Genomic DNA, 17,392 nt, shown 5'->3' on the forward strand with positions numbered 1-17,392 from the left:
GTGGTGAGTAATTTGAAGTAGAGTTGTACTAATTTGAAGTGTGTGAAAGATTAACACATTTTTAAAAATAATTACAATGTTGTTCATTTGTCAGTGCCTCTTATTTACAAGGCATAAAAGATTGTGGTGGCTTAATCTTCTGATCCATGGATAAATAATGCACATTGTAATTTCGTTTCATTGCCAGTTTTAGTAATAGTCTATAGGATATTGATGGAACGATTTAGTTTTAAACTCATGAGAGAAAGAGTTACCCATGGAGTTTGGAAGAGAAAATATACATCCTCCCAAGGTGACAAGGTTTATGCTGAGATTTCACCTCAGGGACAGAATTCCTGTCAGTCCTACTAGGTAAACCAGACAGGAAACAGGGATAGATGAACTAATTCTACTGTATTGTACAGCTACATTAACAGATTGTTGTAAATCTTAAGGCACAAATTTCCCACCATAATTTTAACAGCTTGATCCATTAGGGTGGGTCCTTCTGAAGTTTCTTTCTCTGACCATTAAGTCAGGGGGGTGGGCTCCTGCCTCTCTTATCCGATTGTTAGCATGGAAAGAGGCAGCATCTCTTTCCATCTTTCCCCAAAGTCTTTCACACATAATTACCTTTGCTCACTTCCAGCTATAAAATATTTTGTTTAGGGTTAATTGCAAGCCTTAGGATCTGTCCGATGTGAATTAGACCACAAGAGGACTACAAGAGAAATGCATCTTAATTCCTTATTTAACTATTTAACCTTTATAGTAACTCCTTAGTAAAGTCTTGACAACCTAGACGTCTACTTTCTTAGGTAAAATATTAGACATACTACTAGACATACTACTATCCCACTTTATGCTGATGCTGCAATAATTTGTCCTAAATTACCATAGCATCCTGAGCTTTAACTTCTTATTCTAGGCGGGTATTTCTGGCCATCTGTTACAGGTAGTTCTCGACTTACGACTGCATTGAAGCCTGTCCTTTATGGTTATAAGGCATGACAGTTGTAAAGTATGATTATTTTTTGTGGCAGTCATTAAGCAAATGTGTTGATTGTTAAGAGAACCGGTTTTGTTGAAAACTGGAATGCTGGTTTGGGACAAAAACATCATAAAACAAGGTTATGTGACTGCAGGACATAAACAGACGTAAATATCATCTGACAATGAGATAAGTGGCATATAAATTTAATAAATAATAATTACATAAAATGTGGACCGATTGTTGAGCACCTGAAATCTAGTCACGTAACCATGTGTGTAACAACCATTGGAACTTTGGAATTGTAGTAAGTACATAAGTACATACTGTAAGTAACCCTGGAGTTACTTATGTACTTACTGAAATGTTGAACAGTCACTAAGCAACCGTTTGTAAGTTAAGGACAACTGTATAGCAACACCAAATGTGTTGGTGTTTGCTAAAAGATCTTTAAAACGTAAATGGCAATTAACTAGCAATGCTGTAGACAGGGAGTGCTTTTTGGGACTATTGTGTCTAAGGGCATAACAGTTTGCCGTTAAGAAGTGCCATCATCATATTCATCATCATCATGATTATCATCATCATTTTTTTTTTCTATGTAGAGGCAGATATTTATGGCAGTTGCCATCAAAGTCTTTGCGGCTGGAGCTTTAGCTCAAATGCAGTACTTTATGGCTCTCGGGTGTGCTTTTACTGCAGTTTTACCAAATTGGAAAAGATTCAATCAGTTTTCTTCTTTCTTGTCTTCTTTGTAATCTTATGTGTACCTAGTGTAGCATTACAACGAAAAGCAGGAATGATTAAGGTTGAGGCCTAGACCTGGCTTTTATGATTAATTATTAGCTTAATTAAATTTTTTCCAAGTGGGCTTAGCATCACTTACTATGATTGACAATTTTCAGTCTAATTGACATGGAACTGGAAAGTCCAAATTGGCTTTACTTGGATTCTCTTTTAATTGCCTATGGGGTTTGAGAAAGGCAAACAGACTAGATCAAGAACTTTAGATTGTGAGCATCCACAGGATTTGGCTAAGCTACCAAGTGCAATTTACCCTGGAGAAATTTTGAGTTTTTCCCAACCTAACTACAAAGTAACTCAACTAAGCACTTTGAGGCAATATATGGTCTTTGCACTAGCTGTTCTTAATCTTTTACCATTAGAATTCTTGGAGGGTAGATTTCATGATACAGTTTCATCCTTGGGGCTTGCTGGAGGATGAGACTGATTCGTATTTTGTTACTCATTTATCATTTTATTTGTGCCATCATATTAGTGCAATTGATTCTTGATTGATGGATGAGGTAGATCTGATATAGTACTGTCTATACTTCCTTTTTATTGGCAGACGTAGATACAGCTGTTACTCCTAGGATGGCCAAATGTTGCAGCTTGTTGCGTCTGCTAAATGGCCCTTTAGGAATCAAATTAGTGACGAGCTATTCAAACTCTGAGTTTTCTCTGGATTTTTGACAATTTCTTTTCTGCAGACATTTCTGGATTGTCCAGTGATTATAATAAAGATTTGATTAAAGTGAACAGTTGAGTGCTTAGGTAGCAGAAATTTGACTGCTGCTTGTTTCAGGAAAGTGAACAGATTAAATTAGATAAAATAGTGCATGCACTCCATTTGACATGACTGCCACAGTACAGGTAAACTACTGTATGCTTTCCATGCTTAAGATGCTTGATTCAGACAGTTTCTAAAAGGGACATAATCTTTACTGAATCTTTATTCAATCTTTGATGAAAATGTAGCTGTGACCTCTTCCCTTCTACTATGCACATTACAGAATTTTGAAATCACACTGGGAACCCAGTTTGCACAATTGCATAATTCTCTTTGTGACACAATTATGTTACATTATGTACATTATGTTACAAAATTGATTGAAGGGAAAGGTTTCCTGGTTCTCCTTCCATCATGTAAACAACTGCTTTCCAGGGCCCTGTGACTTTCTAATCTTAGGGCTCATATTCCTCTAAAGTTACAAGGAGCCACTTTACTTCTTGGGTTCTTGCTCTTTTTTAAAAAAAATAATAATCTAAATTTGCCTTCCTCGACTACTTGTAGAAAAACCCTCCAGTTATTTTCTTCAGCTAAATTCAATGCATTCATCCAAGTCTGGTTGTGGAAAAAGGAGCTTGGGGAATAAGTGGAAAGGAAAATGTTGGGACTGAATTGATACTCTCGAGTTTTCCCACACTCCTCACTTTGGATATGATTTTTTTGCTTTTTTTTAATTTATAGCTATATAAATTATATAGGATATGATTGATAGTAGATTTATTTCAAGACATTATCCTTTGTTGCTCATAGTTTGGCTTTCAGTGCTGTTGATTTATCCATTACTGGCTTTCTTTACACAATGTACATTATTACTCAATAAGTCTATTTTCTGGCTGGGGGAAGTAGTGTCCATGACTTGGTTCTCCAACGCGCAGCTTGGAGAATCCAAAGCTTCGGGTTGTTCAGTAGTTGATAGCCTACACTGAGTGTGTTCCTTTAAGAGATTTCTCTTCAGACACGCCCACTTGCTCAACAGAGTCCCAGTTTAGTTCACTCAGTTGAGCCTGTGACACTGTCTGAAAATTTCTCTGATTACTATCTGAACTGTTCCAGAAACTTTGGATTCTCCAATTCCAGTCCTCTCCTTTCTATAATTGCCGGTGGTGAGTCTGCCTGCTGCTTCAGGCAAGCTGTCAGTTTCTTCCCATCTTCCTGACACTTGCCTATTGACTGCCCTCTTTAAATTGCCGCCCTCACCGTCTGGACTAAACTTCACCTTGGCGGCTGGAGATTGACGCCCTATGCTCAGCCCTATGCTCTCTCCCTCTCCCTTAATCGTCCTGAGGGCTTCCTGGCGTTTGGATCACTTCTGAGTGATCGCACGCCGTTGCCATCGCAGGGATCGCTGCAGCCTCCTCCCCCACGGACGCCTCGTCGCCGGGGCGATCCTCGAGCGCCGGAGCGCCCCACGTGCGCCCCTTCATCGCCGGAGCGCTCTCCCATCAATCTAGACAGCCGGGGAAGCGCTTCTGAGCCTTCGGCTGTTTCTAGGCTTGCAACCTTTCTAAGGGCTCTAGGCGTCGCCGCTTGGACTGTCTTTCAAAGCGCGCGCCTTTTCCTCCTATTCGCCTCAGCGCTGGGAGCTGCGATCAGCGCAGCTCGCGCCCCTTGGCCTTCCTCCTCCCCCCACAAGGACTCTTCCTGACGCTGGGTCTCCGCTCTGGGCTCAATTTATCGCCGTTCTGCTCTTTCAAAGGGGAACAGCCCCCCCCATTCCTTCTGTCGCCCTCGCTCTGCAAGCCCTGTTTGGGGCCATTTTCTCTGCCTGACAAGAGAGGATTTCTAACGGCTGTCAAATTCTGGCTGGTGACAGCCTCATGCAGGCGCAGTGAGTCGCAGAGGCCGATCTTCTGATTACAAGCATTGGGGGACCTACTAGCCTGTCTCTTTGGAGCAATCGGCTAGTTGCACGGCTTCCATACCCCCCACCCCCCCCAAATTCCTCCCCCCAGCCTCTACTCCTAAAATAAAATTAAAAGAAAAGACTTACCTGCTAGCCCTGGGCTATCTTCATTTACTCAGTAGTTCTTCAACTGTTTCCTGTTAAAAAAAAAAAAAAAAAAAAGTAAGGGCTAATAATCAACAACTATTCCTCTGTATCTATCTATATAACCACATAAATTAAATACTTACTGAATCTTCATCTTCCTCCCTTCTAAAAAAAAAAAAAAAAAAAAAGGAAAAGGAAACAAAGGTTACAACATGGCTGAACGTGCTCTCTCATCCGATCTGGAGGACAACAGCTCTCCTGAGCGCATTCACGACCAGGCCAAGCAACGTAAACGGTCCCGTAAACGCGCTTCACATTCATCTTCATCGGCTGCTCCACGCTCTAAAAAGACAAAGCACTCATCAGCTGCAGACAAGGACGCCTCCAGGAGACACAAGGCTCTGGAGCGCCAGTTCGAGAAAGCGCGCAACCAGTCAGCACAAGCTGTTTTCGCACACTTACCTATGCCACTCTTGCCCGTTGTCGAAGCTACGGTCCAGCCCGTCCATCAGGCTCCTCAACAACCTTTGCAACCGTTGTTTCCATCGCCAAACATGGAAGTTTTCCCTGAGGCGTTATCGACTCACTGCATGGAGCCGGTGGACCTCTCGTGCACTGCCATTCTTCCTCGACGGTCTCAGCCGGAGGCGACCTTTACTCCCACGGCGGCAGGCTTGCGCGCCACGGAGGCAGCTCCTCCACCTTCTCAGTATATTCAGCGGATCATCTCTGACACGGTTACCAGGACACTGGCAGCGACTTCTCAACGGGCTGCACCATATGGAGCCTGGCCTCAGCCACGTTTTCCTCCTCCTCCTCTGGCCCGGGACTCTCAACAGGTCCCTACCCAGTATCAGGCTATGACGCATGAGTCCGAGCTGTATCTGGACCATGGTCACCACGAGGAGTCGTCTTCGGAGGAGGGAGAGTGCGACCCGTCGGATATGGACTTATCTGATGATGCAGATATGCCACCCGAAAAGCCAGCCTTCTCTGGGCTCTTTAGACCCTCGTTATTCAAATCGCTCCTGCGCAAGGCCAAGTTGGCCACAAATATGGCTGACCCAGTCTCTCAAGTTGATCAGCCCGGTACCTCTCAACAACATGAGGCCTTGTTTACGGCGCCTAAGGCGCAAGCGGACTTTATTCCGTGTCCACAGCTTTTTTCTGAGGTGGTCCAACGATCCTGGACCACGCCCTCCTCCTTGCCCGCTCCTTCGGGGCTAGACAAAAAACTTTATTGTTCGGCGCCTAGTCTCCAAGATCTCCTTCAGTTACCGACTGTAGACGCGCCAGTGGCCAATCTGACGGCTTCCTCTGTAATTTCCAACGACGTCGCCGACGGTTTGCGCTCAGAGGACCGAAAAGCTGAGTTTAATTTCCGACGTACTCACAACGCGGCCGCCTGGGCGGTTAGGGCAGCCACCTCAGCTTCCTTCTTCAGCCGTGCCTGCTTAATCTGGCTCCGCCAAGTTCACGAGCACCTTCCCCCGGCGGATTCACGCCTCCGCCAAGACGTCAACAAACTGGTGGCGGCTACTGAATATACGGCGGACGCTTCGCTCAATGCCGCGAAGTTCGCTTCGCGCGCCCTGGTGTCGTCCGTCACATCTCGCCGTCTACTATGGCTTAAAAATTGGAGAGCCGATGCCAAGTCTAGGTGGCGCCTCGCTTCAACTCCATATAAGGGTTCCCGTCTTTTTGGAGAGGCCTTAGACCCCATCCTTGTCGAGGACAAGGATAAACGGAAGGTGATGCCATCCTCATATAAGAGGGCAGATCGTAGACCATCGTCCTACTTCACCAGGCAGCCCTTTCGGAACGACTCCGGCCCTTCGGGGTCCTTCTCCTCAAGGCCCTATTCTCAAGGATTCGACCGTTCCTTCGATAGACCCGCCTTCAGAGACCGTGGTCGAAAGGCCCCAGCGCCCAAACGGCCATTTCGAGGTACGGGCTCCCGTACCTTTAGAAGAGGGAAGTGACTACATCCATCTTCCCATTGGCGGCCGTCTGACTCATTTTCTTCCCCAGTGGGAGATCTCGACGTCGGACGCCTGGGTGCTCCAAACAATCCGTCTTGGCCTTACCCTGGAGTTCCGCTCCAGACCTCCCTCACACTTTGTCCAATGCCCTATTTCTCCCAACCTGGACAAGCGCCAGCTAATGGAGGCAGAAATCCATCACCTGCTTCAAATCCAAGCCATCGAACCGGTTCCCCACCATCATCGCGGGACCGGCTTCTATTCAATTTTCTTCCTGGTCCCCAAATCATCCGGGGGTCACAGGGGCATCCTAGACCTCAAGAGGCTGAACGAATTTATAGTTTATCATCAGTTCAAAATGGAGTCCCTCTGATCAATTCTGGCTTCCATTCGACCATCGGACTGGATGACCTCTATCGATTTGAAAGAAGCGTACCTCCACGTACCCATACGACTGTCCCATCGTCGTTTCCTACGCTTTGCCTACAACAACAGGCATTACCAATACAGAGCAATGCCCTTCGGCCTCTCCTCTGCCCCAAGGACCTTTACAAAGCTCCTGGCAGCAGTGGCGGCCCATCTACGTCAACATCCGGTCCGCCTCAACTGCTACTTGGACGATATCCTAGTGCTCTCCCCTTCTCCGGCCCGGGCATCCCGAGACCTAGAAGTGGTGTGTCGCTGCCTTCGTCATCATGGCTTCTCCCTCAACATTCCGAAGAGCCAACTGCAGCCCACTACTCGCATCCTTCACCTAGGGACAATAATAGATTCCGTAAGGGGCCAGGTGTTCCTGTCAACGGACCGGCGTTCCAGTCTCCAGTCATTAACATCACAGGTCCTCTCCTCTCGGAAGGTGACCTTGCTGCTCCTGTCCCGCCTGCTTGGCAAAATGATTTCCTGCCTGTCTGTCGTCCCTTGGGCGAGATTCCATTCGCGCCAGCTCCAGTGGTTCCTCCTCCCCTTTCAGAGAGCCAGGAGGAGCAACTCTCCCACACTAGTTTCCCTCCTGCCAGAGGTCTCAAGGTCTCTCCTCTGGTGGTCCTCCCAGAGCCTACATCAGGGCAGCTACTTCCAGAATCTACAGCGCCTGGTAGTGACAACGGACGCCAGCCTGACGGGATGGGGAGGTCATCTTTTATCCCACGTTGCCCAGGGAACGTGGTCAGCAGAGGAGAGCCAAAACGGGATCAATTGGTTGGAACTCCGTGCGATCCGCCTCTCCCTCCAATGGTTCCAGCAGATTGTGTCAGGGCACCATGTCCTGATACGCACGGACAATGTAACAGCAAAGGCGCACGTGAACCGCCAGGGGGGGACTCGCTCGGGTCCATTGATGGAGGAAACGACCCTACTGCTCATCTGGGCGGAGACGCACGTCCTGTCCCTTGTGGCGGAGCACATCGCCGGGACCACGAACATCACAGCGGACTGGCTCAGCAGGCAACACTTGGACCACGCCGAGTGGCGACTTCACCCAGATCTGTTCGCCGAGATCGTCCGCAGATTCGGCACGCCTCTAATCGATCTATTTGCCAGCCGCGACAACACTCACCTACCCAGGTTCTTCACCCGGTACCAGTGCCCTCAGGCGGAGGGAGTCGACGCCCTCGCCTCTCCCTGGCCCAGGGGTCTCCTCTATGCCTTTCCCCCTCTACCGCTCCTTCCTCGTCTGATCCGCAGGATAATAGCAGAGAGGGCAGACGTCGTTCTGGTCGCACCCCACTGGCCTCGGAGGTCCTGGTTTGCGGATCTGGTGGACCTGTCGGTGGCACAGCCGTGGAGGATTCCAGGGGACAGGATCGTTCTCAGCCAGGGGGTCATTCTGCACCCAGACCCGCAGTGGTTGCAGTTGACCGCCTGGCGCTTGAACGGATCTTGCTAAGGCGAGCCAACGTGCCTAGCAATGCGATCCCCACGATTCAGGCGTCAAGACGGCCGTCAACATGCCGCATTTATAACGCAACCTGGAACTCCTTCTGCTCCTGGTGTGCTAAATCCCACCTGGATCCAACGTCTGCTTCTGTCCCCGAAGTGCTGGGATTCCTTCAGCGGGGCATGGACAAGCACCTTGCGCCTAACACTCTTTGTCGCCAAGTTGCTGCACTTAGTACGGTCCTTTCGACTTCTGCAAAGCTTCCTCTCTCCCAGGACCCGACGATTCGCGACTTTCTGCGAGGGGCATCCAACCTGCGCCCTCCTGTTATACATCGATACCCGACCTGGGATTTGACTCTGGTCCTTCAGGCCCTCATGCACCCTCCATTTGAGCCTCTCGCCTCCATCAGCCTCCGCTTTCTGTCTCTTAAGGTGGCGTTTCTGGTCGCGATTACTTCGGCTCGCCATGTATCCGAACTAGCTGCACTGTTGGTGAGAAGCGACCTTTGTGTCTTCCATGCAAATCGCGTGGTACTAAGACTAGATCCCTCATTCCTGCCTAAAGTAAATTCCACATTCCATCGAGCCCAGGAATTAATCCTTCCGGATTTCTGCCCCGATCCTCGACATCCTCGGGAAGCAGACTGGCACCTGCTAGATGTCCGACGGGCTCTGCGCCGGTATATTAAACGGACTGAGCATTTCCGGAAATCTGAATCGCTCTTCATTTCCTTTCTGCCCGCTTCCATGGGCCGGAAGGTTTCTTCCACGACAATTGGGAGATGGATTAAATCCTGCATCTCTAGGGCTTATTCGGCTCGGAACAGACCGGTTCCGCAGAGAATTCTTCCACACTCCACCAGGAGCGCCGCCACTACGGCCGCCTGGGCCACTAATGCCTCCATTTCCGACATATGCAGGGCAGCTACCTGGTCATCCTTGAACCCCTTCATCAGGCACTACAAGGTGGATTCCTTTGCCTCGGCGGAGGCATCCTTCGGCCGCCGGGTGCTCCAAGCTGTATGCAACTCTTCAGACGACGTACAGCAGCCGGGTTCCCTCCCTGTCTGAACTTGCTTGGGTAAATCCCGAAGCTTTGGATTCTCCAAGCTGCGCGTTGGAGAACGGACGTTGCTTACCTGAACGTCCCTTCTCGACGCGCAGCTGGAGAATCCAACCCACCCAGCTTGGCTGCTGGACATTCCTTCCTGACGCTCTACTGCTCCTTACTTCGTGAACAAAACTGGGACTCTGTTGAGCAAGTGGGCGTGTCTGAAGAGAAATCTCTTAAAGGAACACACTCAGTGTAGGCTATCAACTACTGAACAACCCGAAGCTTTGGATTCTCCAGCTGCGCGTCGAGAAGGGACGTTCAGGTAAGCAACGTCCGATTTCCACAATTTGCTAAACCAGTAAAAGCAAAACAACTCCCTCCTCTCCAAGCAAAACAACCCTGCTCCCCAAAGTATCAACCCTCAAATTCCTTATAAAATGGCCGCTTTAGCCACTGACCCCCTGCAACAGGTCATTTCCTTTCTCATTATGATCAGAGATCATCTGATTGTGCCATGGAATGAACGGTCAATGAAATATGCCAGATTGCACACAACACAAAAATGTCACATTTGTTCTCTACTTAACTGTAGTAAGGCCAAGGATAACTTTAATCTGCGGATGAGAGGTGAACATGAAGAGAACTTCAAGAGTACTGAGCAGAAAAAAGAGATTGCTGGGGTGTGTTCATGTAGCAGTTGGGTGCAAGTAAGGAAATTATTTTAACTATTAAAGTTAGAAGAGAGGCAATCAAGTCCAATCATTTCTTCAATGCAGGAATCCTAATTAAAATACCCCTTACAAATAATTGTGTAACCTTTGTTTAAAAAACTCAGCAGAGGTTTCCAAGCACTCTGTAATAAATCATCACTCATCCCAACAATTAATCATTAGCTCAACTTTGACTTGACTTGATAGACATGGAGTTTCTAGATTGGAACTTTAAACATGGGCAGGAATGTAGCCAGACAAACCCTTGACTGCCTGTTGTAGTGCAGAGGTCTGAGGGAGTTTTATGTATTCTCAAGGGTTTACAGATAATTACTTTTCCTCCCTCCTTTCCAAATTGACAGATAACTGGTTCAGTGCCTGGTAATCTTGATGTTGTGTGGTTGTGATATGTTAATATAATGGGCATCTCCATGCTAAGAATTGTTGGTTGTTTTAGATGGCTAAAGGGCTTGAGACAAAACTGTAAATGCATAGGGATCAACTGCCTTTCCTATTCCTAAATAAAATATTCTCAATTTGTTAGTGAGAGAAAGAGATAAGATTTGAACCTTGGTTCTGTTATATACATGGTTACATCTTTCAGTTTTCAGTTGCTGGTTCTCTTTATGCTAAGAGCTTTTGTCCTTGAATCTTTCCCTATGTGCCTTCTAATTACAGCATAAGTCTGAGTGAAGCCAGGCATCAAACTTTATACCCAACATCTGTACTGCATGCCCAACGATCTCCACTCTCACTTTATATTAAAACTTGACACAATTTTACCGCTTCTCAAAACAGTATGGAGAGATCAGATACCCTAACAGGGATGTAGCAAATAATTGAAGGCAGAATGTAGTTTTTCTGCAGCTGTTATGATGTTGACCTTTTTATTGTTGATCATATAGCATAACACATATCATGTTTATTTTAATAGGCATTTCAGAATGCATGATTATAATTTATTTTCTATTTTAATGGTGTTAATAAATATGGATCTCTGACATTAATTATAATAAAATCCTATAGTACCAATTCCTTTTTTCAGCCCGAGAGCCTTTGATGTTATTGAATGAGGCCAACTAACACTTTGAGGATTTATAATTTCTGTATCAGTGTATTTATTTTCTAAACAAGGTAATAGCTTTACAGAAGTGTAATGTGGTAATTTTAAAAATACAGATAATCAGTACATGAGGGCCATATTTCAAGTACAGGTAGTCCTCATTTAACAAGCATAAATGGGTCTCACACTTTGATCTTTGAGCTATATGGTCATAAAGCAGAAATAATAACATCACAACTGACTTATGTCAGCAGTTTTGGCTCTGGTTGATTTTGGTTGTTAAGCAAATCAGGCATGGTCATTGTAAGATATTATATGATTGTAACTTGAGACTTCATGCTGACTTCCCCACTGACTTTGGGGAAGCCAGTGGGGAAGGTCACAATTGACAATTATGTGATCTAGGGGCGCTCTGAATTAATAAATGCATAACAGTTTCCAAGTATCTGAATCACGATCGCATGACTGTAGAGGATACTGCAAGGGCCACAACTTCGAGGACCGGTCATAAGTCCGTTTTGTCGGTGCCGTAGTAACTATGAACTACGACTAAATGGGTGATTGTTAAGCAAGAACTACCAGCATGTGATGATTTTAAATGTGAAGGGTATTTTTTTTTTCCTTTGAATGTGTGTCTCTCTGTATAGCACATTGTGTAGCAATATTTGTACTGTTTTCAATAAGCAGGTCATGTCAAATAATGTAACATAGCAAAAAGGGCTTCAGGCTGTTTTATGGAGCAGTGGACTTAGCATCTAAATCACTTCTTAAGAATTTGCTCCTTAAGGGATTCATGTTCTTTCAGTCTGAGGCTTATAACAGATAAAGATGTGGGTACACTTTTTTTAATTATTGCCACAGGGAAGACCGTGGCAGGTCGAACTATGAAAATTCACAAGGGACAGCTTTCTTTGAAATGTGGAAAATCTTCAGCTATGCTCTAGGAGCTGTCTTTGAACTGAAGTCAAGGAGAAAACATTTCTTACTAACCTTTAGCAACAATGTCAGTTGCAGCTGACCTATAAGAAACGGCTGTGTTCAATTGCTTATATCAGGGCTAGGCAAGCAGGAACCCACAAATCCCACCAGGTACCATTTTTACTTTTTTCTAAAAAAAAGTATTTATTTATTTATTTATTTATTCATTTATTCTTTCTTTCTTTATTTAGTTATTAAAAAATTTAAAAGGCGATTGGGCATACTGCAAAGCAAAGTCGGTTACCGTCTTTGGTTTCCAAAAATAGGGCCATAGTTTGTTTTAAAATGTGTATGAGACTCTGGTGCCTAGTCTAAAAATAAGTTGGAAGGATAAAGAGTAGAGGGGAGGTGGAAGGGGTAGCACAAAGCAATCTCACCAGATATAACTGTGTTTTATTACTACTGCCCGTAGTCACCATGGCAGTTGTTTTGTGAAAAGAGTCCTACCTCTGGAGACTTTTTCCCTGAGAGCATCTAGGGTGCATTCTTTCATTTATCTGACCTAATGCCTTATGATAATTTAGAGGGGTAGAAATTATGAGCAATCTCTATCTTATTTGGTTCTATTATTTAAGATTTATATTAGTTTTTTTTAATATTGAAGAGGTATCTGGGGTAGGATGTCAAAAAATATGGCAGTTACAACTGCACAATAAAAGGTCCATCCTTTCAACATACATTAAAGAGGAGAAGGGTTGATTATACTGAGATTATCTGTTTATCTTTCTATTTCTTTCTATTATCTATCTATCTATCTATCTATCTATCTATCTATCTATCTATCTATCTATCTATCTATCTATCGCTATTAAATTTCCTAGCCACTCATCTCCTTCACAAAGGGGCTTTGGATAGTGTATGATTTCTACCTTTAACCCTGCCAGGTCTGAAAGTTAGACCAGACTAAGAGACCAGAAAAATGTAGGTCGAGATTACAGGTAACCATCGTTTACTGACCACAGTTGGGACCAGCAACTCGGTTGTTAAATGAAACAATTTCTAAGTGAAACCATGAGTGTGTTTATGATCTTTTTTCAACTTTCCTTTGCTTTCTAGACCTGTCATAAATATAGGAACTGATGGCAAAGTTACTTCTTCATTGTGTCATAGTAACTGCAAATAGTCACTGTCTGAGGTGGTCCTAGTCCTCAGTAAAGGAGAACTATCTGTATTTTTATTGGAACAGCTATAGCCATGATAGTGAACATATGGCACACATGCCAGAGTTGGAACGCAGCACCCTCTCTGATGGCACGCAAGCCATCGCATCAGTTCAGCTCTGCCGTGCATGCATGTGCACCTCCCCTGGCCAACTGGCCTTCAAGTCTCTGCCGCACATGTGTGGGAGAGTGGGGCACGCGTGTGGAGGCCACGTGTGCATGTGTGTGGGGCAGGGCACACGGGGGTCATGCATGCATGCGGGGGGAGGTTGCATATGGGGGGTCATGCGGGCATGCGTGGAGGGCGGGGTGCGTGTAGGCATGTGTGGGGTGCATGCATGGGAGGGCACACATTGCATTTTAGGCGGTCAGGCGTACATGCTTTGGGCACTCAGTCCAGAAAAGGTTAACCATCACTGAGCTATACTAACAGAATCATGAAAGTCTGAATATGCTTTCCCCTCTCCCTTTGTCTGAATTAGGAAAGGGCTTGTTTGAGATTTTTCCTCAAAATATTATATTGGTTCAGACTCCAACATCACTTCCCTCACCATTGCCATAGTACCAGCTCTTCTTCTGTCCTTCAGAGCCATTCTTATGCCCTCCACAAACCCCTCCCTTGAAGACATCCTAGTATATTGATTGAGAGCTTTAGTTTTAGAAGCACTTTCAATTCAACATATATCCTCTGTCAATCCTTAAATAACAGCTAAATAATGTAGAAGACAGCTAGTCTGGTGTGGTAGTTAAAGCACTGGTCTAAAAACAGGGAGACCATAATTTCTAGCCCTGCATTAGGCACAAAGCCAGCTGCCAATTCCTTGAGCCAATTCCTCTCTCTCAGCCCTAGGGAGGATTCAAATCTTATAATCTTGTAATTTGAAATCTTGTAAAGAAAACCGCAAGAACTTTACAGGTAGTTGCCATGAGTCAACATGGACTCAAAGTCACATGCACACAAACACACCAAGTAGAATTGTTATATGCTGCCAAAATTCCTAGCAATGACATCTACATTTTTGGGTAAGTTATTATTGCTTAATTGTGGAAAAACTTCCTAAACCTCCTTTGTAAACATGTGAAATATTTTTATGTACATCTTGACCAAGTACTATTGCAATGTGTTCGACAACTGTTTTTAACAGCCCACAACTATATTAACAGGAGTTACTTTCTGTAGTTGTTTTAAGAATTCTAAGAAAGACCAGAAAAGACTTTCATGCTACAGCAGCATATAATTTTCTCTCCATTATTATTTTCTAGACAGTTGGATCTCAGAGGCCAGTGTGTATGAACTGACATTTCTGTATTTTTTAAAGTTTTCTTTCCAATATATTCTAGCAGCCCACTTCAGTGAGATTAAAACTCTGTGTGTATGTGCATGTATGCATGTGAGCAGACATGTACACATCATTTCCATTACAGTATATGTACTCTGGTCTCCTGAGAGCATTTAGAATAAGAGGAAATTAGTTATTATTAGTCCTCAGATTGCAGATTAAAAACTGCCTGTTCATTCATTCCTCAAGGAAATGTAATTTAAGATCCTCTTTGGACCATAAAGCATGTTTAATTTAGTTAAGACAATAACGTGTTAGGGATTCTTATTTGGAATTGCCTTTCCAAATCATAAAACTGTAATATGCCACTTCTTCCTTCTAAAATGATAAAACAAAGTTTTACAATACCATCGTGCTGTTGTCCATGTTTCAGAAATTGCCGTCTCTTTTTGTCATTCCCAGATGCATCAGATTTCAAAACACTCAGCATTTCCCCCCCCTAAAAAACAATGTCTTGTTCTTGGTCAGTGTTTGTTAGGTTCAACTCCAGCCATGGTTTCCCAGTGGAGGTTGATTCAGATACCAGCATCTTCCAGCTGAAGGAGGCGGTTGCTAAGCGACAGGGAGTTCCAGCTGACCAGTTACGTGTGATTTTTGCAGGCAAGGAGCTCAGGAATGACTTGACACTGAAGGTAAGTCTCCCTTGATAGTTTTACTTCTGGGATGCTGCCAACCTCACTGCCTCTGCCTTTAACACTGCCAATCTGACATTCACGCCTGAGATCTAATAGAATAAATAGCACCTGGGGATTCCATGAACTTTACTCCACACTGCTTCATTAATTCTGACCTTCTTAATTATGCATTAAAACAGCAAGCAGTAAGGATAGAGAAAACGGAGACAATGTGAGAGGGGCTAGAGAAGAAGAGATCTTTGCTCGGTGAATAAATGTTTACTGACTACAGGAGCACATTTTCTGTATCTGTTCAATTTCTACACTGCTTATTCCATTTGAATCTTAATGAAGAAGGAAGTGAATAAATGGTTCTGAAGCAGGCTGCTTCGCTGTTCCTGTGGTGTATAATACGTAACCCAAGTGTGACCCCTGGAGGATAGTTGTGAAGCTGCTCTTGCTATGTATGTTAGAGTTTGGGTAAAGTGCATGCGGAGACAGGAACACAGAAGGTTTTCTTAAAGACCAAGGAATGCTGATTAGCTAGCATTTGTAGGAAAGGAAGGCCATTTGTGAGCAGGAGATGGCATTGATAAACCTGCTTTGTTCTTAAGGCTCCACCAAGTGTACACTGGATTTATAAAGAAACATAGAAGTATCTATCCAAGTACCCAGGGGGAGAGCCTTCTCTGTGGGGGCACTTGCCCTCTGGAATGAATTGCCCCCGGAGATACGGATGATTCCTGGCCTACGCGCCTTTCGCCGTGCCCTCAAGACGTTATTGCTCCAATAAGCTGGGCTGGCCTAAATATGAATTTTAATGGTTGTTTTAGTGTTTTTTTTTTTAAATAATATCGGGGCCAAATTATTTAATATATTTTTAAATTGCTTTTAAGTTTTTGTATATGTGTGTTTTAGTATTGGCTGTGCACCGCCCTGAGTCCTTCGGGAGAAGGGCGTTATAAAAATTCAAATAATAAATAAATAAATAAAGTTCCCCACAAAAAACTGCCTAAATGGAACAGGAAAGGAAGTGGTTTTTTTTGGGGGGGGGGGGGGAATTTTGCTAAAGAAAGGAAAAGGGAGGAGGAGGGAAAAGGAAGTATGAGAGTTAAAGGTTAGAGCAAAGATTTGGGTTTCATTGTGATGTAACAAGGGGATGGAGGCATAGTGTTCATGAGAAAATGAGGAATGTGTAAAACAGAGACCCAAGGCTATGGTGGGGAAAATGTACAGTTGTTGTTTACTTTCAGGTTGTTCAGTTTCAACTTGAAAGAGCACTCTGCAAAGTCCTAGTTGGCTGCCCTTGGAGTGGAGGTGGAGAAATGAAATGGCCTCACTCCTATCAGGTTAGGTTTAATGGCCAGTAGAGATTGATTGATATTCACATTCACAGGCTTTGCTGTGCCTTGAGTGGGTGCTCTGTCCAGATGCAGGAGGGAAGGGCTGCTGAACTATACTCTAATTTCTCTTGGACATTTATCACTTTGCAAAATGCTTTAGAACCACTTCTTTGCCGGTCATACAAAAGGAACAATTGAAATGCAAATTGCTTTTGGTATTCTCTCCGGTAATGCTTGGTGTTCAACCACCTATTCCTTCTATTTCAAATGCCCGTGCTAGTATTTAGGTAGCGTGCATAAAATATAAAGAACTTTCTTGGTTTCAGTTATTATGCTCCATTAAACTGGACTATTTTTAAGGAAACTTTTCAGTGCCAAAGACTAAATTTGAAATCTAGGCTATCCTTTCAGAAGTTGTTTTTTTTTTTTTTTTTTTTTACACTTATCTGTTTGGTGCCTGCATTTGTGTTGAATGTTGCAATTGTACAATTGTGCCAGAATGTTTCTGGGTGAAATGTAAACTGTTATCTGTGTTTATTCAAAATAAGGAAATGACAACTTTTTTTGCAGTGAGAAACAAGAAAAGTACAATGGAAGGCATAGCTATTTTCATAGCAATAAGCAGAGCTGTGGAGTCGGGAGATAAATGTTCCGACTCCGACTCCGACTCCTCAGTTTTTTGTACTTCCGACTCCGACTCCGACTCCGACTCCCCGACTCCGACTCCTCTGTATTAA

The 17,392-nt window shown here is 44.4% G+C and overlaps 1 protein-coding gene across 1 annotated transcript in view; it reads left to right on the plus strand.

The window, feature by feature from the left end:
* The window catches only part of PRKN (parkin RBR E3 ubiquitin protein ligase), a 719,133-nt gene that overhangs the window by 145,282 nt on the left and 556,459 nt on the right, over positions 1-17,392 (plus strand). The window contains exon 2 of the mRNA XM_070951429.1: positions 15,167-15,330. Coding sequence (XP_070807530.1) covers positions 15,167-15,330 — 164 coding nt within the window. The remainder of the gene's footprint in view (positions 1-15,166; positions 15,331-17,392) is intronic.

This window comes from Pituophis catenifer, unplaced genomic scaffold, assembly GCF_029215685.1.
Source record: "Pituophis catenifer annectens isolate HBS135680 unplaced genomic scaffold, rPitCat1.0.hap2 SCAF_1, whole genome shotgun sequence".
NCBI lineage: Eukaryota > Metazoa > Chordata > Lepidosauria > Squamata > Colubridae > Pituophis > Pituophis catenifer.